Genomic DNA, 24,116 nt, shown 5'->3' on the forward strand with positions numbered 1-24,116 from the left:
GTAAGCTGACACGGGAGGCGCAGCAGGGGAGCAGCCTGACACGAGAAGAAGAGACGGAAGGAATGAATCCCTTTTAAGAGGCTTAGAAGGCAAGAGATACATAAAAATACATGTATCTCTCTCTCTATAAATATGCACAACAGTCTGGAAAAGTTTGACCGGAGTAACGTGGGGAGGGTGCTGCTCCCACGTGCAAGCAGCTTTTGCTGTTCTTCCTTCTCTGCTTTTAGCAACCCAACCTTGTTGGCACGACGATGGCCGTACGATCCCCAACTCCTTGATGAAATTTGGACGTCAATTCTCCTTTGTGAGTGTGAAGTATGGGTCAAAATGCAATGGGAGACAAAGTTCTTATTCGCCAGCGATGATCGGATTTGTAGTCTGTCTAAGTGCAGGTGGCACTTCGTATTCGGTGCAATAATTGAAATCAGTTCCGTCGATCGCTGCACTGACCCACTTCTGTTTGGCTGGACGACTCGTACTTGGAATAGGAGCCTTTGCAGTTACGCTTACGCTACATCAAATCGATCACACCGTGCAACATGCTTTTCTGTGGGTGACGTCATCACCTCCTTCGACTGTTCGATTATTTAGAAATAAAAATAATTAAAAGTTATATTTTTATTTTTGTATCTTTATATTATTGTATTATCCTATCGATTGATAATGTCAAAAGGTAAATAAAGTCTATTATTTCGACAAATAATAGCAGCAGTGATCATGGCAGCAAGCAGCAGTGGGCTGCGTGTGGAGATCAGCCTCGTTTCAAGCCCAGCAGGCGAAGGAGCAGAGTGACGTAATCGAAGTGGTAAACGGATCGCATGAAGGGCAGCTTCCATGCATCCCATGGCGGGTACCGGAACGTGAACTCCAGCAGGAAGCTCCTCCTCAGCACGGCTTTCGTGTGACTGAACATGTCGAAGGAGAACTTGCCGTGGTACTGTCCGAACCCACTCCCACCCACTCCTCCAAATGGCAATTCGTCGCAAGCGAACTACAAGGAGACAGTGAAAGGATCGCGAGCGATGCCATGGAGTGATGAAGATTAGGTTACAGAGAGAAAGTACCTGGATCATGGTGTCATTGAAAGTAAGGCTTCCGGAAGATGTTTCAGCTGTGATCCGGCTCCTGAGCTTCTCGTCCTTGGTAAATGCGTAGATGACGAGGGGTTTTGGCCTGGCCCTTATGAACTCGATGCTGTCCTCGATCTTCTTCAGCTGGAAACCAGAGGGCAGCGTCAGAACCTGGACATGAACGATGCTGCATCAAAAAGCAACGAGATGCAGATGGTGATGGAAGCTCCGCACACGGTGATGATGGGAAGCAGCGGGCCAAATATTTCTTCGTTCATGATCTCGGCATCCAGCGGGGGGTCGAGCAGTATCGTCGGCTCGATGAACCTGCAGAGACGCAGGTGATTCTCTCGTTACATGCTCCGTTCTCGAAGACGACAAGGGAAAGCATGTCGGTACTCACAGTGTCTCGGAGTCGAGGGAGCCGCCGTGGATGATGGTGGCGGCGACCGACGGATCCTTGATAAGATTGCTTAGACGTTGGAAGTGTTGCTCGTTGATGATCCTGGATAAGCAATCAAATCTTGGGTAGAACTTCTCGAGTGTGGCTTTTAGCTGATCAATCTACCAGAAGCAGGGGCAAAACACGTCAGAGATATTTCGTCGAACACATTTGCGTCGGAATTTAGCGGCGGTTCTTCTTGTCCGGCATACCAAAATCGGTGCAAATTGCTCTTCCACAAGAACATAGTCGACCCCTATGCAGACTTGCCCGGAGCAAGGAACCCATTTCGCTCCTACTATTCGTTCCACAGCCACCTGTTCCAAACCAAGTATGAGAACGACAAAGCTAAAATGAAGAAGAAAGAGGACATAGCGTGTTGATCCCTGAATGCGATGACACCATTCTCTTAGGTTTAAAAGCTGTACCTTTCTGTCTCGGGCGCTACTAAGGGAATCAAAGATGGCCGGAGATTTACCACCTAACTCAACAGCAACCGGTGTTAAATGCTTTGCAGCAGCCGCCATGACGATGCGGGCAACGCGCGAGCTCCCTGCGCAACCAAGCCATGTCACGGAAGATGATGAACGTCATATCCTATTAAATTCTATCCAATTAACTCCAGTATTAGATCTCATAAGTAGATTGCCCAAAGCCAGTCTCCAATTCGTGGTCTGTTCTTTGGTCCTTCACAATGTTGGCCCAAACCTGCAAACCGAAGCAATTTCGCTGCGCTCTGTTTGATACCTGTGAAGAAGATCTTGTCCCACTTCTGTTCCAAGAGCTTCTGACCAACATCTGGGCCACCTCGGACGACCTTCACCGACATACTGTCCAAATACTTGGGCACGCTTTTTGCTAGAAAATTGGATGATGCAGGAGCTAATTCCGACGGCTTGAGAACGATCGCGTTTCCAGCAGCTATAGCTCCGATCAAGGGTTCCAAGGACAGACCTTCAAAGAGCCGTCACCGAAAGAGAAAGGTCCAACAATAAGTGACGGCTCAATATCGGTTTATACCACCGAGACAAAAGCGCAAACATCTTGCGGGGAGAATACAAGTGCAAACCTATAGGGAAATTCCAAGAAGAGAAGATGAGAACGACGCCGAGGGGTTCGGGCACCAGCTCTCCGCGCGTCGGAAATGCCAGGAGCGGTACAGGGACCTGTCACCAACCTCAACACCGTCTTCCAGCTCGAACAACAAAAGGAAATAGGGGGAAAAGTAAAACACACCCGGCAGGGAGTCATCCATTTCTTCAGATTTTCCAACGCATAGTTGACGGACTTGATCAGAATCCCCACCTATGGCAGACCAACAACAAAAGAGAATTAAAGAGGAGGAGGAATGAATTCAGAGAACGACTGTGGACAAGTGTGGGCGATGGATGCCTCATCTCTGTAAGCTTCGGCTTGGTGCTTGCCGAGGTCTTGCTTGAGCGCCGTAAACATGCCCTCCTCCTCCTCGTAGAGGAGCCTCTGCAGAGCCTTGAGCTGCGACCGCCTCCATGCAAGGCTTCTCGTCTTCCCGCTCTCGTAAGCTGTCCTCACCTCGTTCGCAACCCCTTCCACTCCCACCGACTCCATCTCCCCGCGTCTCTTTGTTCTCTACCATCTCCTCTCCGCCTCCTCTTTAAGCGAAGGCCACCGACTGCCTCTCCAGCAGTACTCGCAAGGTGGTGGTGACCACAGACGATACGTGAAAACGCTGCAAGTAGTTGATCGCATTTACTCCGACGCAACAAATTGGAGTTAGCATCACCTAATTAATACGGTCCATACAGCGAAGCCGGTAGATATATGGTGGTCGGGGGAGGTGCAGTTTACATGACAAGAACCAGCAGTCAAATCCTCCGTCGAGTACGCAGAAGAATCAACATAGTTGAAGGTAGAAGATGGATCGAGATGCTTAACCATATTGCGTTTGCTTGCACGGATTGCTCACCTGTCTTGCTTACGGGCGAACGACGACGACCTGAATATGAATGACTCATGCGAGTGAAATGGGCAGCTGCAACTGAGCTCTGCAGGCAACTGCACAAGTCATCCAGAGACGACTCTGACAGTGTATCTTAAAGGATGACATTTACAATATTCATAACCTAAAAAATTGTCGATTGCTAAGGGAGATAGGTAGGTATAAATAGGGACAACTGTATTCAGAATACAATTGAAGCTGATGGATATCTAAATGAATTGACAACAATGATGAGTCGTGTACGTTTAAATTGGTGCGGGCTGACGATCAACTGCCAGCATCAATTGGCCGGATTTGCATCGTCGTGATCAAAAGGAATGTCTTAATTGATATATGTCATGGGTCAGCATCATGTTGAACGACACATTATCATCACGCGAATTGGCACCTCAATACTGCGCAATTGATACCTCAGCATCATAATAATAAGATTAAGCGAGTCGATAATATGTTATTGCATCTCGAATTTGATAAGACAATAATAGGGACAACTGTATTCAGAATACAATTGAAGCTGATGGATATCTAAATGAATTGACAACAATGATGAGTCGTGTACGTTTAAATTGGTGCGGGCTGACGATCAACTGCCAGCATCAATTGGCCGGATTTGCATCGTCGTGATCAAAAGGAATGTCTTAATTGATATATGTCATGGGTCAGCATCATGTTGAACGACACATTATCATCACGCGAATTGGCACCTCAATACTGCGCAATTGATACCTCAGCATCATAATAATAAGATTAAGCGAGTCGATAATATGTTATTGCATCTCGAATTTGATAAGACAATAATAATTTTTTCCTAAGAACTTTCTCGATATGATTTTGCAGGGTTTAACAATAATATGTTTTCCTAAGATCTGTTGATCTGAACCTGATTCGACTCCAACAACGCCGAATATTACCTGACACGAGCCCAAGTTTGACTCGATCCAGACGAATTGCCCGAGAACAAATCACCGGCCGGCCGGTGGCCGTAGGCGACTCAAGTCACGCACTCGTCGCACGTCATCGACAACAACTAGCGGCGGGCTCATGATCCCTCGTTCCATGAAGAGGATATTATCATACGTCCATACGCCCGAGGGTTGCACACCAGCTGTTTGTGACAAAGACCGTGATGGCGCAGCTCCCCTCTCTCCATCGATACCCCCAGAACATTTGGTCTGCTGCCGACTGCGGACCGATACAAGGAAACTCACCCCATGAATAGATCAAGTATGTAAGTTGTCCTGCTTCTGGTTCACATGGTGTTGTCCGATTCCTTTGTTCCGAGTGACTCTGCACTCACATGCACTACTATATATAGCAGTAGAGAGAGCAATTTACACAGTGATTATAGTGTGCACATTTGCATCCAGTCATGTATTTATGTATTTAGAGAAGGAAAACTGTAAGACGAGTCTCTCTCTCTCTCTTAACTAAAATTCTAGAAAGCTGCTAATGCAAACGCCGATGGAAAGCCAGGCTTCGGAAGTGGAATGGTGATAAGGTCGGACCTCCATCTGGTGGACACGCAGAGCACCATAACAGTTGTAGATCGCTCTCTCTCTCTCTCGTTCCATTCCTTTCTTTCGATACCCTATCGCCCTTTTGCTTCCCTGCCGTTGTCGGTTCCCCTTCGCCATTCTTAGTCAACGTGTCGATGAGCTGCATGGTTCTCCATGGACCGGCCTCGTCGGTTCTCCTTCGCCATTCTCGTTCAATGTGTCGATGAGCTGCATGGGTATCCATGGACCGGCCCAATTAAACATGTCTTTTCGGCTCACCAGTCCGTTGACTCCCGGTCAACTCAATCAAGCACAACGTGTGAAAGGGGCACGCCAACGCGTATTTACCGGATTGACCTATCGGGATGTGATGTTTCGCCAATTAGGGATAGAAAACTTGTTTCTTCCCTGTAATTATTGCGGGTAGTTTTGACCCTATATTATATCCGAGGTGAAGCCGGACCGGGACCCACAGGTTCGTATGATTTTCTATGCCAGCTGGGTCTCACCCACTTCCTGTTATTGACTCAGCGAACTTCGAAGCTCCAATTAGCTTTCGTGTTATGATCGGGATAAGTTTCTAATCCTATTCGTCGCTTATAGCCATGGACGGTCGGTACGCGCTCATTGTAAGGTTCAAAATACAACTAGGTTTGGAGAGGATCTACAGCTGTCGGTGATTTTAATCAAAGGTCAGTGCGCTTGCCATTTCAAACTTGGTGTCTCGAACCACATAGAAGAAAGACCGCAACCCTATTTGGTTGGAGTCCACTCTTTATCACATATAAAACGGTGTTTGCTGTCCTATTGGACACATGTGATCTCTTAGCCCGCAAGGTTGGAAGTCGGAACACGGCAACGGGAAGAAGACGGAGAAAATGATACTAATAAACGAAGTTTCCTCGCACCTCACTCGTTGCCTTCTGCCTCTTTTCCGTTCCTTTCGTCAGAGCATAACCATTCTTTCGGTCTGAGGTACGACGACGGAGTCTCTCGCGCTTTGCTTCGACTCTTAGGTCTTCTCTCTTTTAAAGTCTCCTCGGCGTCGACTCTTAGGTCTTCTCTCTTTGGCTTCTGGATTTTGATCCGTTCAAAGTCCTTTAGATTTAAAGATATCTGTGAAAGCGTGCAGAAATTGTAGATCGTCCCGGCGGATCTCTCTATAAAGATCGAGATGCCAGTTCTTGTTGTCGTCGGCTATGTAATTTCGTTCTAGGGGGTTTATCTTTGAGATCTGGGCTTAAATTGACCTTTTGTGTCCATAATATTCCCGGAGATTACTTCGCTGTTGTTGATCGGATAGATATATAGGTAGATAGATAGATAGAGAAAAGGTAACCCAATTTTTCAATGTTATGCTCGTCTCCCAATGATGAACTTGTCACCTCTTGCGCTAGCGCATTGTCTTGTGCTTCAATGTTCGTATGATTTCGATATATTCATATCTGTTTCTTTTGGACATTTCTCTTTTCTTTTTTAAGGCTATAAATGTAATTTTCAACATTTATCCATCTAAATATAAGTTTAGCATGTGTACTTCCAAATTTAAAGTTAGCCACTGTTAGTATAAACTTTAATTTACAATAGTATTTGTAAAAAAAATAAATATAATACTGAAATGTTGAATATTTTTAGTTATTTTATATCTTTTATATGCTTCTCTAATTCAAACAAAATAAATGTTAGACACAGTTTAGAATGGGTTAACCTGGGGTCTCTAGATGTGTTGGGGATGTATGCTATATTAAATTTATAGTGACAAACATACTAGTCCTCAACTTTGCATGGAATATATGTATTCCTTGATTTTCCTTCCTTGAAAATTAGATTATTCAATTGTCTTGCCCTTTTTTTTCTTTGTCTTTGTAAGGATCCGTGTTATAGAAAATGAGTGCAATTCTAGACTGCTACTTGCTCCTTCAAGCTCTCTCTTCATATCCTTGTTTTGTTTAATGCGATTCACACATTGCAATTGTATTTTAGTAACCAATGCTGCAAGTTTTCCGTTAATGAGTAGAGCAAGAGACATCATAGGAGGAATAAGTCACTTTATGCACTAGAGATCCATGGATATCTATTAAGGCTGGGTTACGATATTGAGTTCCACTGTGCTGCTTGACTTGCCTTGTGTTATTGAGAATTGGCATGTGTTAGTTTGACAAGTCTCATATAGTCCCACATCAGGAAAATCAAGTTTGGTATCTCGGCCTGGGCTTTGAAGTCAGATGCACCACAAGAAAAACCTAAGTGTTTTCTTTGGGTTTAAGTCCACACTCAGTTAAATAGTTTGGACTTATAGTATGGGTTTTTCTTGTTTAATAGATTCGGGCATTTTATGGCCTAGGAACATCTTCCTAAGGCATTTGTAATAGTCCCTCTTTTATAGTAGTGATTTGCTCCTCTTTCGTCCGTGGATGTAGGTCAATTGATCGAACCACGTAAATCTAGTGTTCTCGTCGCTTTTATTTTTTTCGCTTTATTGTCTTTGTTGGGTTGCCAAAATTACCCTTTGATAAATTTCCTGGGGCTAGCTCTGACAAACTGGTATCAAAGTCTGGTTTCAAGATCTTTTGACAACGATGATAATAACAAAGATTGTTGTCGAGAAATTCGACAGAAATGTCAACTTCGGCATGTGGCAACTCAAGATGGAGGCCATTCTGGTTCAAGACAGAGTTGATTTGACACTACAGGAAGTTGAGAACATTCCAGATGGTACATCAAAGGAAGCTCTTGCGGGTATGGATAAGAAGACCCGATCAAGCATTATTTTAAATCTCTCTGACGAGGTTTTACGGGAGGTAGCTACGGGGACTACGGCTAAGAGCATGTGGGACAAACTTAAAGCCTTGTATATGAAGAGGACAATGGAGAATCGTCTCTACTTGAAGCAGAGTTTGTATATGCTTCGGATGTGTCCTAATAGAGATTTGTTTTCCACATATGAATATTGTAATGGTGGAATTGTTTTGATGGACAATAATGCAACATGTGATGTTATTGGTAGAGGAACAATCCGAATTAAAATGCATGATGGTATTGTGAGGACGCTCACTAATGTTAGACATATTCCTGATTTAAAAAAGAATCTTATCTCTTTAGGCATCCTAGAGGCTCTTGGGTGTAAATACACAACTGAAGGTGGAGTTATGAAAGTTTTTAGAAGTGCCCTTGTTGTTATAAAAGCTTGTAGGTTTGGTAGCTTATATATTTTGCAGGGGACTACCGTCACAGGCTCAGTTGCAGTCTCGTCATCATCATTGTCTGATTATGACATCACCAAATTATGGCATATGCGTTTGGGTCATATGAGCGAAAAAGGTTTGAGCATATTGAGTAAAAGGGGTCTACTTTGCGGACAGAGTACTGGGCAACTAGATTTCAGTGAACACTGCATTTTTGGAAAGTAGAAAAGAGTCAGCTTCAATTCTCCGGCAGTTCACAAAACGAAAGGTACTCTTGACTATATTCATTCAGACCTTTGGGGTTCAGCTCGTGTTTAGTCTAAGGGTGGTGCCAGGTATTTGTTGACTTTCATTGACGATTATTCCAAGAAAGTTTGGGTTTATTTTTTGAAGCAAAAAAATGATGTTTTTCTAACCTTTAAGCATATTGAGCAAAAGGGGTCTACTTTGTGGACAGAATACAGGGCCACTAGATTTCAGTGAACAGTGCATTTTTGCAAAGCAGAAAAGAGTCAACTTCAATTCTCCGGCAGTTCACAAAACGAAATGTACTCTTGACTATATTCATTCAGACCTTTGGGGTCCAGCTCATGTTCAGTCTAAGGGTGGGTACCAGGTATATGTTGACTTTCATTGACGATTATTCTAGGAAAGTTTGGGTTTATTTTTTGAAACAAAAAAAGATATTTTTTTAACCTTTAAACAATTGAAGGCTTTGATTGAGAAGCAAACAAGTAAACAGATTAAGCAGCTTCAAACAGATAATGACATAGAATTTTGTGAAGGTGACTTTGATGAATTCTGTAAAAATGAAGGAATTGTTCGGCATCGCACTGTTAGGATGACGCCTCAACAAAATGTTATGGCCGAACGTATGAACATAACGCTCTTAGATAGAGCAAGGTGTATGATCTCAAATGCAGGGTTGACAAAGGACTTTTGGGCAGAGGCGATTAATATGGCCTGTTACATTATCAATCGCGCTCCTTCTGCAGCACTTAACTTTAAAAGTCCAGAGGAAGTTTGGTCAGGTACTCCTGCTGATTACTCTGATTTAAAAATTTTTGGGTGTCCAGCATACATGCATGTAAATGAAGGAAAATTAGAACCTCGAGCGAAAAAGTGCATTTTCCTTGGGTATGCTTTTGGGGTGAAAGGATACAGATTATGGTGTTCTAATCCCAAATCCTCAAAATTTGTAATCAGTAGATATGTTATTTTTGATGAATTGTCTATGTTATCTTCTAAAGAAGAATCTACTAGTTGTACAAATGATAGTGCGCAGAAGCAGGTGGAGCTTGAGATTGGTAGTTCTAATTCTTTTCAGTCTAACTCTTCTACTCAAAGAATACCAGTAGATAGTCCTGAGTCTACTGACGAAGTTGATCCAGAGGAAGAGCAATATTCTATAGCCAAGGATAGACCACGGAGAAATATTCGACCACTACAAAGATATGCAAATTTGGTTGCATATGCTTTGTCTGCTGCAGAAGAAACAAGTGAAGTTGGTGAGCCTACTTCCTACTCAGATACAGTTTCTTGTGATAATTCCACTAAGTGGTTAATCGCGATGAATGAAGAAATTGAATCTCTCCATCAGAATAGAATTTGGGATCTTGTGAAGTCGCCTTCGGGTAAGAAAATTCATACGAAAGACAATCCAGCTGATATGCTTACGAAACCTCTTCCGGTTTACAAGTTCAAGCAGTGTTGGACTTGGTTGGTGTTCATTGTTGGTGATTGCCCATTGAGGCTTTTGTGAAGAAGATGGAACAAGTTTTGTTGGGATATGCTAAGGTGGAGATTTGTTAGTTTAGCAAGTCTCATAGAGTCCCACATCAAGAAAATCAAGTTTGGTATCTGCTGTTTAAACTATAAATAAGGGCCTGAGCTTTGAAGTCAGATGCACCACAAGAAAAACCTAAGTGTTTGCTTTGTGTTTAAGTCCACACTCAGTTAAATAGTTTGGGCTTATAGTTTGGGTTTTTCTTGTTTAATAGATTCGGGTGTTTTATGGTCTAGGAACATCTTCCTAAGGCATTTGTAATAGTCCCTCTTTTATAGTAGTGATTTGCTCCTCTTTCATCCGTGGATGTAGGTCAATTGATCGAACCACGTAAATATGATGTTCTTATAGTTTTTATTTTTTCGCTTTATTGTCTTTGTTGGGTTGCCAAAATTTGGTAAATTTCCTGGGACTAGCTCTAACAGCATGAACTTGCCTTGGACAGGGACAACCAATGGGCATTGATTTATCTTCCTGGTCATTTTCTGAAGAGTATTTCTATCAAACTAGCTGATTCATCAAAAATATCTTGGCAATAAGGATTATGTGCAAATCGATTGTGTTTGTTGATTGCTTTTCTGTCAGGCAAATTTTCATTTGGTCAAGTTTTATCTAAATGATGGAAATAGGAAAGATATCTAGAGTAGAAGCAGAGTGTGAGTTTACCGTAACATTTTACTATCTTGCTCAAATATTGTCTATTAGACATAAAGGTTTAGTGTTGCATGCTGGTACTCATGGATTACTTCTTGGATACATGTTGGAGACTTGATAAATTAAGTACTTCTGTTGGATTATTAAACTTAGGCTGATGTTTGGACCAACTTGGAGCAGAAAAAGTAGCAGCAGAGTTCAGTTTGATTATTAGCATGATTGTCTAAGTCACGTTTATTAGCTTAATGAAGTCATAGATTCTTTTTCCCTTCTAGTCTGTTTAACATGTCAAGCTTATATTTTGCTTGACAACTTACACCAATATATCTTGCAGAAGTTTACAAAGTTATCAGACTTCTACCATTTAGTTATTAGCAAAGGCACAATTATGTTGCAGCAGCTTCAGTCTTCCAGAATGAAAAAATAAAAAAGTTAGCACAGCATTGCGACAGTTTTAGAATGAAATAAAGTATCTTATTTCTAGGGCCTAAGAGTTCTCCTAAATTTCTGTTTCTTATGGGTGGTGACAAGAGTGCAAGCTGTTATTATGTCGACTTATCAAAATTGATGTAGGCCTGCTGAGATCAGCTTGGTATGCAACTGATTTCACTTGAAAGTCAGTTTGATCAGCCAAAGTTCTGATCTGACTTCAAGACTGCTGTGCACTCTGTCTTACAGTGGGCTTGCATCCAACACTTATTTGAAGCATTGGATTTTAAATTAACAATTAGAACACTAGGATGCATTGGGGTGCATGTTTTTTGTGATTAAATGAAACACTGAAGCATGAAAATCCACTGGGTTGGTGATTTTTATCGTAAGTGAGATGATCTGAAGACACCTGTATTGTAGTTGTTATGATTTATTAAAATTATAGTAAGAATTTTGATAAATTTATGAAATAAAAAGTTCACACATATACTACAAACAACATATATTTCGAAGGAACCAGAACTGGAGAGGGTTCCACTTTGTATGCTTGTATGCAGTATCAGATGAACTAAAAGCTCAACAAGGGCACCTTGTTCCTTTTACAGAGCATTTTTAATTTGTGGGACATAACAAGTTAAACCAATATGTGCCATACTGAAGTAAGTTAACTCTTGATTACTTCAGGGCATGTGAGAGCAACAACTAAGATTTGTTTGTGTCACTCTACTCGTCTCTTGGATTTACTGATCAGTTGTTTAAGAGTTCTGGCTGTTAAAAGTGTTCTTTAAAAGAATGTTGACAATATCTTTGATCATCTGTCTTTCTGTGTTTTGTGCTTTCTTTATCATGTTAACTTATTTAAATTGTTCTAAAGATTAGTTTCTTTCTTTCTGCAGTTCAATAAAAGATGAGCCGACCACATGATGGACAGCGGATCTTTTTCCACTTTGGAAATCCTTTCCGGGTTACTGCTCACAAGGGTTCATCAAGGCTTCTTGCCTTACTGAGTTCTTTTGAGCAAAACCTTGCAGAAAACATGAGAAAACTTCGGCCTAAGGAAATCTCAGATGTGTTTTCTTTGTCTTGGACAAGACACGCTATTAAATCCATATCAGAGGTCCACACTAACATTAAGACATTAATAATGGAACTTCAATTCCCTGTTTCTGATTGGGATGAGAATTGGATTGATATGTACTTGGACAGCAGCGTGAAGGTGCTTGACATTTGCAATGCATTGAGCGCTGAGCTTACCCGACTTGATCAAAGCAATCTTTTGCTTCGATATGTGCTGCATATCTTGGACATCTCGACTAGTGTTCCTTCATCTGAACAATTGAGGAGAGCCCATGTATCACTTGATGATTGGCTAAAACAGACAAACTCTACAAGTCACAAGCTAGAAAGTTGTCATGCCATCTTGCAGACTCTTCAAGCCACTCTTTGTTTGTCAAAGGTCAAAAATTCTGCCAAAGGGAGGGTGCTAATGAGAGCCCTCTATGGAGTCGAGGTCATGACCATATTCACCTGCAGTGTCGTTGCAGCACTACTGACGGGTTGCTCAAAGCCCTTGATGGACATGCATGTAGCTGATGGGTTCTTATGGCTAGAAGCGTTTAACGATTTGCAATCTTTGTTGAATCAGGAAATTAGGAGTCAGTTGCAGAGTGGAAAAGTTAGGATATTGAAAGAGATGGAAGCACTCAAAATGAATGCACTGATGTTCCATTCTTTAACAAATGGAATTGACTACAAGGAAGAACCGAGACAGCCGAGCATTGACCTTGACAAAGACAAGTTGAACACACCAAGAGAGTCCTATAAAGAAGAACCAGCACAGCTAAGCATTGACCTTAACAAGGATGAAATGGACACACCAAGAAACGATGCTGACTCCCAAGGTAGGCAAAGGTTGCAAGAATGCATGAGAGCTTTGACAGATGGAGGGAAGGTATTTGGCCATGAGCTAGATTCCCTCTCACAACAAGTCAATGACTTATTTCAGGTTTTACTAACTGGACGTGATGCTTTACTTTGTAATCTCAGAAAATATAGCATGACAAAAAACAGCAAACTTGATGTGGTGAGGCTGTAACCTGGATTACTCTATGAATTCCAATGTCATGATTGTGTTTCCCAGTGTATAAAAATGTGACTGGATAATATTATGTGCATGGTTAAGTATCAAAGTCTATGGCTCAGGTGTATAAACGTATCCAAAGCTGTATTTTAGGAAGTCATAAAGCTGCAACCTGTTCAATGCACATCTGCCCCATCTGTGCAAATTCTTTACAACTATCTGGTGCTACAAGGTATCTATGTTTTCCAACTCAGATAAGTTGTCTTTCTTGAAATTTTGACCTATCAGACAATCTTTAGGACCTGTCAATGTATTGATCCTGATTCATGCCTTTGTAGCATTCTTGTTGTCAGTTATAGTCTAGCAGAATTAGGTTAGTCCATAATTATGGTTTATTATTTAGTAGGTCATTCTTATAATAATGAAAAACTTAGGTTCCTTTAAACCCCCTCTTATTCCAGGGACATCAACTAACAAGGCCTTCATTAAATCTTATATATGGTTGATATTTGTCTTCTCAGATGAAGATGTTACATTGATTATGATCACTGTGATATCAGACCATGGGAACTAAAATAAGTTGATTTTGAAAAGAATATATGGACCATTTCTTTTCAGCTTTTATAATCTTTGGTTCACTTATCAAGTAATACAAAGTGAAATATCTCAACTATTTCATATTTGAGTTTCGGTCGTTACATATACAATCCTCCAGATGAATACTTTTTTTGTCTTCATAAAATGTAATTCTATTTTTTTTTTGTGGATAAAAAATCAGCTTGTTTTATTTTAATCATTTGTTTGGATGCTAATCTAACTTATTAATGAATATTTATTTTATCTTCATTCAACTGTTTTCCAATGGGTTATAGTCTGGTTTCTGACCTTCAGAAACCTTATTGTTATTTTGTTAAACCTCTCATTACCAATGTATTTCCTAAATAATCGACAGTTGCATATTTCTCATTACATACACACTAATGCAAACATGCCTAGGCAATGCTTGTATCTGTCTTATTGAAACAACCAACTTGAGTGTTGATATTAGTAATTCTTGACAGCACATAATGCATGTGAATCAAAGTTGATTTGAAATGAAGGAAGTCCTTTATTCTCTTTTTATTCTTTGTTTTTTTTGGAATGACATGTAGAAACTAAAACGTAGAGAGAGCTTCAACTGTGACTCAAACTTTATTTGCTTCTAAATATACTGCTGTGTTTGTCGCCACCGCATTGTGGTTCACTTTGAAACCTAGCTAGCCGTTCGTTCAATAGATTATGTGGTGAGAAGTATATCACAAGGTACTATACTGCCTAAGCCACCTTGAATTCTTTACATAAGCAGATGGCTGTCACACCTCACCCACCTGTCATCTTATGATTTTAAGTTGCTTAGGCTAACTTTGACATTAAATATGTAATAGTTTCGTACTGAAATAATGTTGTTAACCTGGCAGCACATTCAATAGATATTGGCAAGAAGTACTCTACTGCAGAAAACATATACTTATTTTAATTGATTAGCAGGAGAGAGAGATATATGTGAATCCAAATTGGGTGGCCATGATTGTTGTTGTGACATCCTAGTAAGTAAAAAATTGATCCCATCTATTCTTTTGTGTTTTAAATTGTGTGTGATTCTTAGTTAACCAAAGAGATGTGAATTATATATACCTTTGACAATTTCTTTAGAATTCTAAAAGCTGTTAGAGGTCATGGGAAACCATAATCAACAAGCTTATGCAATCGATATCTAATTTGTTTTAAGTTTTGCTGAACAGCCATGCACAGTTTACCAGTTGCAGAAACCATGGGAAACTGGTAAAAAGGGCTGTCTGTAGAAGAGGCACAAAACAACCATTAATCTATACACCAACAGCATCAAATTAGTATCATAATAATCCCTGAAGAGTGTGACTTTCACTTATTGCGTCCTGAAAGCAAATATTTGCATTTTATTACTGAAATGTTTACTAATTCTTTCTCAACATGCAGCTGAGCTGTAAAAATGAGTAGTTGATGTCAGAAACACAGTTTCTGTGTGCTGCTGCAGGCTAAGAGTTGTTATTTCAAAGAAAGGCATGAGTTTGATCTCCCCATTTGCAAAAGCTAAGATTTGTTTATTCTCTTCAAGCTAAAGGAGGGGGAATATATTGCAACACTCTTAGTATATTGAAAAGAGGATGATCAAAGCATTGAGGTTATGTCCATTGCTCCAAGTGGGGAGGGGAACATGGACACCATGGTGCAGAATGCAGTGTGCAGCTTCCAGTCTCTGTCTGGATTCCCTGGCATGAACAGAAGAACTCGATCTCTCCACCGAAACCAGAACTTCTTTGTTCTCGAAGGGCCGGGGACTAGCTCTTTCCTTCATAGGTCCATGTGATCTCAATAGATGGACCTCATTTAAAACTACAGAGCTTTATTGTCCAACCAAAGGAACAACAACATGCACTTTGAGAAAGTGAAGATACTCTCTGTGGCTGCAATGAGGTTGTCCAGGGGACTGCAGGAAGAAACACCCTCATGGAATCTCAGTAGATATCACATGAGGCCCTAGAGCTGGCATGCATGGTGCCCCCATGAGACTTGTATGATTCACAAGGAAATGGTCACACCTGGGTGTAAAGTGAGGCTTTAATGACACCACCTCCTCAGATCCTCTCTCCTCTCAGCAACTTATATTGCCCAGGGACTCGATCTGTCAAAGTTGTGTAGGACAATCATGAATTGTTGTGCTAACTTTCTAGGTCACTGATTTAATGCTGTAGGATACTGTTCCAATGGTGCAAGGATCTTAATTGCTAAGAGCAATTACAGAGAAGGAGGCAGCGTCGGACGTCGCAGAAATCTAATGGAGGAGGGTAAAGGATCCACCATGAGGTGGCACACGAAAATGGCCTTCGATATAGAATGAGTTTTCGGCAAAGCTTCGCTGCTTCTGGAGTTCGTGGATCAGCATGCTCGAGTGGAAGAAGCACTTGGGAGTTCTTCTATCCTTCAACATGCCCATAATGTAGTCTTATCAAGAAGCATGGTGGCGTACGTACAAAGGGTTCTTTCACCCCGCCACCTTTTCTTTCTTTTCCATCTTATCTTCTTCTTGTCCTCCAATCCGAACTCGAAGCTTTGGTCTTCACCACCCCATGATGTGGTTGCAGAATAACGCGTGGTGTTTGGCTTTACTACCATAAAAGACCTCTCCAGTTTAGCTACAATAAACTAATCAGATGCACTAATTATTGTGCTGCTTCGATGGGTGTAAATTGCTGTCGTAAACCGAACGGAATCCGCCGAAAAAGGAGAAGTGATGTTGGAGGCCACCGTGACTGTGTGATGATGCAGATTGATGGCTACACATATATACCCGATCGGGTCTTCGGAAGACTTTTGAGTTTTAATTGCATGGCAGCAACTCGATCCACGTCTTCATGCTGACTTTGCTGATCCGGAAATCTCATCCACTTTTTCCTTATTCTCTTCCTGCAACAAACAAATCCACAAGTTTCCATTGCTTTACGACCTTTCCTATCCTTTTCTTCAACTATATATATTCTCCGTCATTCATCGTCGCTATAAAGATGTGCTAATTCGTTTATTTATTTATTTATATATAATTAATACCAACAGTGAAGAAGGCGTTAACAATTCTAAATATCAGTAATTCATCTAAAAGTTTAATATTCATTTGACCATATTAATTGTTAAAAGCTTCAAAGCTAACTTTTTTCTGGAGAGAAGACGAGAGTTAAACGAGGGGTGTAATCAAGTCTTGCAATGAGGATGAGGAAACGTGGCAAAGGAGGCGATGCATGGATGGTGAGGAGAGAGAGAGAGCGATGAGTAGAAGAGTAGGGGTGCGACACGTGCGAAGAGACGCGGATGTCGGCCAAACCATTCTCCGGCTCGCGCGTCTTCATCCTCCCGTCTCAGCCGCCTCCTCCTCTCTCTCGTCACCTGCTACGTCACCGCAGATACCGCCCGGCCGCCACCCTCTCTCTCTCTCAGATATATATGACCGTGCTTGCTTGAGCCATTGTTTTGTCTTCCTTGGATGGTGCTCATGGGGGGAAACAGTGAGACAGTGGCGGTGCCAACACAGATGACCGGTTGCCTTGATATCTTCCAAGCATTGTGGACTCGAGTAATTGTGCAGATCATCCTGTGTGTCTTTTCGATCTGGGATTCATTTCCAGATAATTTGCTCTCTCATGTTAGTGCTTCTCGACTAAATCTATATCTACTAGATTCAATCCACAGACGATCGATGTTGTTCCAGATCAATCAAAAGAAAGCGTTAAGTGGTCATATCGCATGCAGCTCCCTTCGATAGAACACGTTGTGGATGATTAGCATTTCAGCCTGTCTAACACTCATGTTTCGGATAAGGTAGAGACTGTTTGATGTAGCACACAGGGTTCTTTTTCTTTACATCTCATAGCAGAAATGTTCATCCGATGAATTTTTAGAAGGACACTATCCGATCAATGATTGAGCCAAGTATATATACATCATCCTAATCAGCGTACTATGAGATGCTAAGAAAATATTCCGTTCATGCCATAAAATATTTCTTTTGGGCCAAGTATCAATAATTGAAATCATTTACTAGTTTACCTAAACTTTTTTACTTTTTAGTTTCATAATTAACCTGAGCATCGGAGGGATTACGTCAGAAACTTTGATCTCAATTCATATGCAGATCGGTATTCAATAAACATCTAAAACTTTCTAGACCACATCTAAAACTTTCATATGCACGGGCTTCGACCAAATTATATTGACCTAGACATAACCAATATTAATATCTTCAAATAGTGAAATGATACATAAGTGGTGCGGAAGCGATGACGACGATTGATCGTAAACACTTGTGGAGACTTTTATTTTTGATCCTTTGTTACGTAATTGTGTTTAGAGCTCACCAAAATATCTATTTTTGATATCCTAAGTTAAATAATTATTTTAATTTTTTTTAGATTAAAAATTTTAAAAAATTATAAAAAGATTGACTCTTAACAGACGGATACAAAATCGTTTTAATCTATTTCTTTTGTGCTTCCATCATTCATTCCTGTGATGGAAGAAGGCTGGTTCTTTCTGTCTGCAACTACAAATGTCTGCGGAGAGAAGTCACAGAAGAAAGCAAACATGGATGTAGTCGTACAACTATAATTATTTTTCAGAAATATTCAGAAAGAAATCAAACGTGACATTAAATATTTTAAATCGTCAATCCAATTACAACATATACAAAATTACACGTGAGTTCTTATATATATATATATATATATATATATATATATATATATATATATATATATATATATATATATATATATATATATATATATATATATATATATGGTGAATAATTAAAGTATATTAATTAATATCTTCGAAACTTGATGGAATAGTTTGACATTTAGGTCTATCTATCCAATATATTTTTAATCGAATCAGACAATAGATGACAACATATGCCTCATTACAAGTATCTTATTTCGATCAACAGATGAGAATAAGACGGCGGTAATCTCTCTCTCTCTCTCTCTACTTTGATTCCCCCATCATTTCACCGTGGAGACGGGGGGGAGTGCAAAATGATAAGGGTAGGCCGGGGCGGGGGCCCCAACGTGACCACATTGTCGCCGCATGGGCATGCATGCACATGCTCACCACATCAGCCTTGCAGCGACAACGGCGTCCTTCGTACGTTTTTGATGCGCACGGCGCAGCGCTGAGCGGAGATTATTCCTAAGAGCAGTCGCCGTCTAATCAGCGAGGCCACCACCGGTACGTGACCTCACGCTCTTCCTTTCCCCCTCCCCTCCCCCCGCTCATTCTTTTACCGCTTTGTTACCATGCGCATAAGTCGCCGCCTCTGCTGCCGCTGCCACGAAGCAGAGAGCCGATCGACGGAGGACGACGATGGGCGTCACCACCGGCGTCGGCAGTCCCCCTGCAGCCTCCACGTTCGCACGTTGTTGGGATGACAAGGCTTAATTGCGGAAACGATCGATCGATACCCAATAATAATGCCAAAAAAGAAGAGCAAATGAATGTACATCTCAACAGTGCATCATCATCAACTTAAACCTCGACTGACAGATGATCGATCGTCAGTAAAGAAGGGTTAAAAGAGAAGGAAAGCCACAAATAAAGTGCCGCACCAAACAACAGCTCCCCACATCGGGCACGGTAGCCATACAGCACAAGATTTAGATGCAGTGGCGGTGTATTTGTACATGCCGGCCGGAGACCCAATGCCTCTTGTAGGAGCTTATTACCATGTCCACCACCCTCCTCCTCCGGTTGCCCCGAAGGGGGAGCTCTTATTATTCCACAATAAATCATCGCCTTATATATCTGTTTTGTCGACACCTATGACACCACTAGAGTAACGATGTAGAAGAAGAAGAAGAAGAAGAGGTAATGTTTGTGATGTTAACGATGAAGATGATCCACGACGCGAAGGTGGACGAGGTGGGATAGGAATGGAAATGGGGGTGTTGGGACGTGGATGTGGTGTTGGCAACCAAAGGTATACATATGGTACAAGGAAGAAGGGAGAGAAGTGGCGGAGATACCCCGATTCACTGAACTATGGCCAAGAAGGAACCTGGCGCAGTCGCGGTGGTCGATGAGTTGCCGCCGCCGCCGCCGCTCACGTTCTGCCGCTGGAACTGTATCTTGTACTGCATCTTTCTGTCCTCGTCATCGTCATCGTCATTGTCGTCGTCGTCGTCGTCGTCGTCCTCCAGGTTATCGCTGTCGGGCTCGTCCATCTTGTCGTAGTCGCCCATCACCGGCTGATGTCGCCTTTGGTCCATCAGCTCCTTCACAATGTCTTCTGGCTTCAAATGCAACGATCTGATTGGATCACGAGTACATGAGCAGTAATCGGTGAGAGCAACTGAGCCGTGCTTACCTTCTTCATCCCTTCATCAAAGAAGCTGGGCGGAGGTCCGCCGTTGCTCGTCTGCGCACAGATGCCGGCGGGACCTCCTCCGGCCTCAGCATTCCCACCATTTCCGTTACCGTTGTCGTTGCCGCTCTTGCCGGGGGCCTCGGCGGGAGGCTGCTGCCGGTGTTGTTCTTCGGACGTCGGGCTGCGATTGGCTTCTTGCTCTTGCTGCTGTGGAATTCCCACGGTGATGCTGCCACCGCCGCCGCTGCCGCTGCTGCTACCGAACAGTTTCTTGCGGTAGAGAGCGTCCAATTGGTGGAAGTAAGGGCAGGTCTTGGAGTCCTCGGGCCGATTCTTGCTGCTCTCCTTCACCTTCTTGAAGTACTTGTTGATGTTCTCCCACTTCTCCTTGCATCTCTTGGCGTTCCGGTTGTAGCCGAGCCGCCGCATTCCCGCGGAGATCTCCTCCCAGAGGGGACCCTTAGGCCCGGCCTCTTGGTACCTCGAATCCAGCCCGCTCCGTAGCTTGATTAGAGCATGGACCTCCGCCTTGGGCCACCTCGAGGACGATGGCGGCTCGAAGCCCCCGCCGCCGACGCCCTCCTGAGGCTCTGAGCTGATCGGCACCAACTGTGTCGCCGATGAAGACTGATGCCGCGCGACGTCGGTGACTTGCGTGTGATGCTGCTGCTTCGACGGTGGCTGCTGCTGCTGAGGCGGAGTGTACGACGACTGTGGAGGAAGCGGTGCGATGGAGGTGGCCGGCGTGGCGGGCAATGGGATCGTCTGGCCGCTGATCTTTTGAAGATAGGAAATGACGGCGGTGTCTCGGGACGCCGCCATGGCGCGCTCTTGGACCAGCAGCTCCTGTTCCCGGCTGAGCCGCGACATCTCCTGCAGCCGCCATGCCTCCTCTCGTGTCATCCGGTCCTGCTCTCTTTTCTCGATCGCCTCCAGGAAACGCTGCTGCATGGCCTCCTGCCGCTCCATCACCTGTTGCATCAGCCCCTCGAAGAAGGCCATCATCCGCCGTCTAGAGCGCGAGCCCCCGCGGCGCTTCCGCTTCCGCCCTTCCCGGCTTCCGCCGGCCACTTGGGTCTCCTCATCGTCCGACTCCGACGACGAAGAAGAGGAAGAATTTGAGGAGAAGCTGATTCCACCTGCAGCGGCTGCGGCGGCGGCCGAGCTCGAGATTCCTCGTGGGCCAAACTCGGGGGCGACCCTAGCCGGCATGGCGACTGGTGATGGGGCCGGGGCGGTGATGGGCGACGACTGAATTCTATCTGCCGGTGGGCCCGCCGTGCCCGTTGCGAAACTAAATGTGGTAGGCGAGGCAGCCGCAAGGGGCGTTGCGGCGGTCGTGTTGGCGCCGCCTCCGCCGCTGCCGTGGAGGGCCTCGAGCTGGCTGAAGAAGCGGTAGGCCTTGCCGTCCTGGCGGCCAGCTCGGCCTTCCTTGGTGCGCTTGTAGTATTTGTGCACGTTCTCGAACTTCTCCTTGCACTTCTTTGCGGTCCTCTTGTAGCCCAACTCCGCTAGCTTCCTGCTCACCGCCACCACCATTACTCATGAAGAAGAAGAAGAAGAAGAACTTGAATGCCATGGACCAAACACACAGGAAAAAATAGAGATAGATATGCCGGCCTCCATCCACACAAATGGCATCTACTCCGAATCATATGCTGACTACGACCTAAATCAATAAATAAAAATCAAGGTTGGGGGAACGACACTAAAACTAAAAGAAAGAATGCGCCTCGATGGCTGCATTGACGGCAACGCATGCGCGGTTGTCTTACAAAGCATCCTCGGTTGTCTTAAAGCCTTTGGTTGGGATCGGTGTAGCGGTGGCATCTTTCATGGATTTCAGGGAAGAGACAATTGTAAACGGAAAGAAAAGGAGAGCGCAGGATCTGAGAGAAGAGAGATGGGAAGATATCCTCCCTCTCTCTCTCTCTCTCTCTCTCTTTCTCTATCTCATTTATGCTTTCTTCTTCTGCTTCTTGACAGAAGTTGAACCTCTCTCTCTCCGTCACTGCTGCAGCTGCAGTGGAGTCCGTGGTACGAATCCAAGAACAGATCGTCCGTTAGCTGTCTCGGAGAAAGACTCGGAGCGGTTTGGTTTTTCTTAACACGCCGCCGCCGCCGCAGCAGCAGCAGCAGGAGGAGGTGGTGAAGTAGAGATCCCAAGGAAACTGTTAACCAGTCTCCTTTCGTATCACAATTATAGCAACACAGGTCCGGGATGAGAGGGAAGGGAAGGTGGGGGAAAGAAGGAGCTTTAGGCTCCACATTTGGGTTGGGTTTTACCTGGAGACCTCTTCCCAGAGCGGGCCTTTAAAGGTGGCGTCCCGGAAGGCGGCGTCCATGTCGGAGCGGATCTTCAGCAGCGCCAGCGTCTCCTGCCGCGGCCAGCGGTTGCCGGGCGCGCCGCCGCGCTCGGCCTCCTCGCCCGCCCCGAGGGCCTCGTCGTCCGGGAATCCGCCGCCCATGGCGGGGCCCAGCTCGTCGAATCCGGCTGCAGGAGCTGCCGTGGCCGGGGGCCGGCTGCTGATGGGGGAGGCGGCCTCCGCCAGCTCCGACAACTGCGGCTGGAGGACGTGAGCTCGCGCAGCGGCCCCTGCGGCCGCGATCGTCGGCGTCTCCGATTGCGGCGGCGCCCCGAATTGCGACCCTCCCTGCTGCTGCTGCTGCTGCTGCATGGCTCTGCAGATTGTGATCCTTTTGAGCTCTTAACAACAGTTCGGGGCGGTTAGAACCAGTTGTTGTATCACTAGTAACGGAACTCGATTCCCTCTCTTCCCTTCCTTCCGCAGTGGGGGGTGAGAGAGAGAGAGAGAGAGAGAGAGAGATGGGGGATTGGAGGAATCAGAAATCGGAAAAGGAAATCAGTACATGGAGTGAAAATAATAATAATAATAATAATAATAATAATAATAAAAAGATGGGAGCACAGACAACTGGAAAGAGAAGAAAGAGAGTAGTAGGCATTGGATAGAAAGCATGGTGACTAAAAACCCCTATTATTCCTTATAAGTCTATTATACCGGTGAAAGAATAATACGTGTTCCAAATATCTGATAGTAAACAATGGGTTACTGCCCTGCCAACACGACCAGCTGTTGGGAACATTAATTATATGGTTACGGCGTGGCACGCGGTAGTCTCCTCCTCCTCCTTTCATACCTCCACCTGACTACTGTTTGACATGGAGTTGGGTCCCACTCCTCCATTGGTCGACAGTGACCGTGAATTTTCGTTTATTTACGTGATTCAAACGCGTTTGTTTCGCACCTCACAGCTCGCAAATACATTTCCCAAACCAAACATAAAAGTATACGAAGAAATATATATTATCATTTTTTAAATAATATTTTTAATAGTATCAGAAAAAAACATTAAAAAAATAGAGAAAAAAAAAGGGATAGATGATTGGGGGTATTCTAATCATTTATAAAATTCTAAAAACGATTGATACTTTCCAGAAAAAAAAAAGGGTTTTTTCAGAAATTAGGTCAAAAAAATCAAATCCTGAAAGGGATGAAAAAAAAAAAAATAGATTGGGAGACAAGAACACATTGTTACAGCTGTCTAATGGGTCCCACCGGAGAGGGCTAGAACGTGACGGGCGAGTATCGCGGATCCCACAGAAACCTCCCCCTACAAAATATAACCCTACACATCCTGTCATGTTACCATTCTCTCTCTCTCTCTCTGATTAAGCCAGCTAATACCAGCCGTTCTTTATGGCCAATCGTAGAGAGAGAGAGAGAGAGAGAGAGAGAGAGAGAGGGGAAGAAATAAGACCAAAGCCTAATCGGCTACCACAAGGATTCTGTGGATACCGTAAGATGTAGGAGGAGGGCCGACTAATAGCTTATATTCTAATACGTACGCATACGTAAGAAAGCCGAGTAGAAGAACTCAGAGGAGGGGGGAATCTCTCGTTCATGTGATACCCCAATATGATAACGATTGAAGACGACGCGAAATTATTAGCTCCAACAAGAAAACAACCGAGACTGTGTGGTGGCTAATTTTAAGTCTCATGTTAAGACGTCCATTTCCGGGTTTACTGCTACT

At 43.6% G+C, this 24,116-nt stretch overlaps 3 protein-coding genes and 1 long non-coding RNA gene across 13 annotated transcripts; 2 read left to right on the forward strand and 2 right to left on the reverse strand.

Annotated features, from left to right (window-relative positions):
* Window positions 1-56: 56 nt before the first annotated feature.
* On the reverse strand, window positions 57-3,417 carry LOC103993232 (aldehyde dehydrogenase family 3 member F1). Of its 4 annotated transcripts, none has more exons than XM_065078807.1 (10): window positions 2,908-3,277; window positions 2,752-2,820; window positions 2,585-2,681; window positions 2,263-2,469; window positions 1,944-2,068; window positions 1,728-1,832; window positions 1,477-1,637; window positions 1,310-1,400; window positions 1,068-1,217; window positions 57-578 (listed from the first exon to the last, which is right to left on the reverse strand). In XM_065078807.1, exons 1-10 carry the CDS (start codon window positions 3,100-3,102, stop codon window positions 510-512), a joined length of 1,269 nt encoding a protein of 422 aa, XP_064934879.1. In that variant the 5' UTR covers window positions 3,103-3,277; the 3' UTR covers window positions 57-509. The 4 variants fall into 4 exon arrangements, with proteins under 4 accessions (XP_064934879.1, XP_018685758.2, XP_009411490.2 ...); XM_018830213.2 differs by lacking the exon at window positions 57-578 and adding an exon at window positions 3,298-3,417 and having other exon boundaries at window positions 604-1,217; window positions 2,908-3,223; XM_009413216.3 differs by lacking the exon at window positions 57-578 and adding an exon at window positions 665-994.
* Window positions 3,418-5,809: 2,392 nt separating this feature from the next.
* LOC135583126 (UPF0496 protein 4-like) lies at window positions 5,810-13,220 on the forward strand. Of its 6 annotated transcripts, none has more exons than XM_065078808.1 (2): window positions 5,810-5,964; window positions 11,943-13,220. In XM_065078808.1, the coding sequence occupies exon 2, from the start codon at window positions 11,954-11,956 to the stop codon at window positions 13,139-13,141; it is 1,188 nt and encodes a 395-aa protein (XP_064934880.1). In that variant the 5' UTR covers window positions 5,810-5,964; window positions 11,943-11,953; the 3' UTR covers window positions 13,142-13,220. The 6 variants fall into 6 exon arrangements, with proteins under 6 accessions (XP_064934880.1, XP_064934882.1, XP_064934881.1 ...); XM_065078810.1 differs by having other exon boundaries at window positions 5,893-6,005; XM_065078809.1 differs by having other exon boundaries at window positions 5,896-6,045.
* Window positions 13,221-13,375: 155 nt separating this feature from the next.
* LOC135587417 (uncharacterized) lies at window positions 13,376-16,322 on the forward strand. The gene is made up of 2 exons (XR_010475875.1): window positions 13,376-14,712; window positions 15,122-16,322. It is a non-coding gene; the product is annotated as an uncharacterized LOC135587417 (long non-coding RNA).
* A 2,869-nt stretch (window positions 16,323-19,191) lies between these two features.
* On the reverse strand, window positions 19,192-22,977 carry LOC135587418 (trihelix transcription factor GTL1-like). 2 transcript variants are annotated; one of them, XM_065078814.1, is made up of 3 exons: window positions 22,344-22,971; window positions 20,058-21,576; window positions 19,192-19,983 (listed from the first exon to the last, which is right to left on the reverse strand). In XM_065078814.1, the coding sequence occupies exons 1-3, from the start codon at window positions 22,733-22,735 to the stop codon at window positions 19,723-19,725; spliced, it is 2,172 nt and encodes a 723-aa protein (XP_064934886.1). In that variant the 5' UTR covers window positions 22,736-22,971; the 3' UTR covers window positions 19,192-19,722. The 2 variants fall into 2 exon arrangements, with proteins under 2 accessions (XP_064934886.1, XP_064934887.1); XM_065078815.1 differs by having other exon boundaries at window positions 19,823-19,979; window positions 22,344-22,977.
* Between the last annotated feature and the right edge of the window lie 1,139 nt (window positions 22,978-24,116).

The sequence above is a fragment of the Musa acuminata genome, chromosome BXJ1-8, assembly GCF_036884655.1.
Source record: "Musa acuminata AAA Group cultivar baxijiao chromosome BXJ1-8, Cavendish_Baxijiao_AAA, whole genome shotgun sequence".
NCBI classification, from domain to species: Eukaryota; Viridiplantae; Streptophyta; class Magnoliopsida; order Zingiberales; family Musaceae; genus Musa; species Musa acuminata.

What these genes read in the sequence shown, in the direction of transcription:
- LOC135587418 (XM_065078814.1), bottom strand. Translation starts at nt 22,735, where the DNA reads ATGCAGCAGCAGCAGCAGCAGCAGGGAGGGTCGCAATTCGGGGCGCCG. An exon ending in CTCTGGGAAGAGGTCTCCAG is followed by an intron (nt 21,577 to 22,343) that starts GTAAAACCCAAC and finishes GGCGGTGAGCAG; the next exon opens with GAAGCTAGCGGAGTTGGGCT. An exon ending in TTGATGAAGGGATGAAGAAG is followed by an intron (nt 19,984 to 20,057) that starts GTAAGCACGGCT and finishes TTGCATTTGAAG; the next exon opens with CCAGAAGACATTGTGAAGGA.
- LOC135583126 (XM_065078808.1), top strand. Translation starts at nt 11,954, where the DNA reads ATGAGCCGACCACATGATGGACAGCGGATCTTTTTCCACTTTGGAAAT.
- LOC103993232 (XM_018830213.2), bottom strand. Translation starts at nt 3,102, where the DNA reads ATGGAGTCGGTGGGAGTGGAAGGGGTTGCGAACGAGGTGAGGACAGCT. An exon ending in TTCTTGGAATTTCCCTATAG is followed by an intron (nt 2,470 to 2,584) that starts GTTTGCACTTGT and finishes GGCTCTTTGAAG; the next exon opens with GTCTGTCCTTGGAACCCTTG. An exon ending in GTAGCGCCCGAGACAGAAAG is followed by an intron (nt 1,833 to 1,943) that starts GTACAGCTTTTA and finishes GGTTTGGAACAG; the next exon opens with GTGGCTGTGGAACGAATAGT.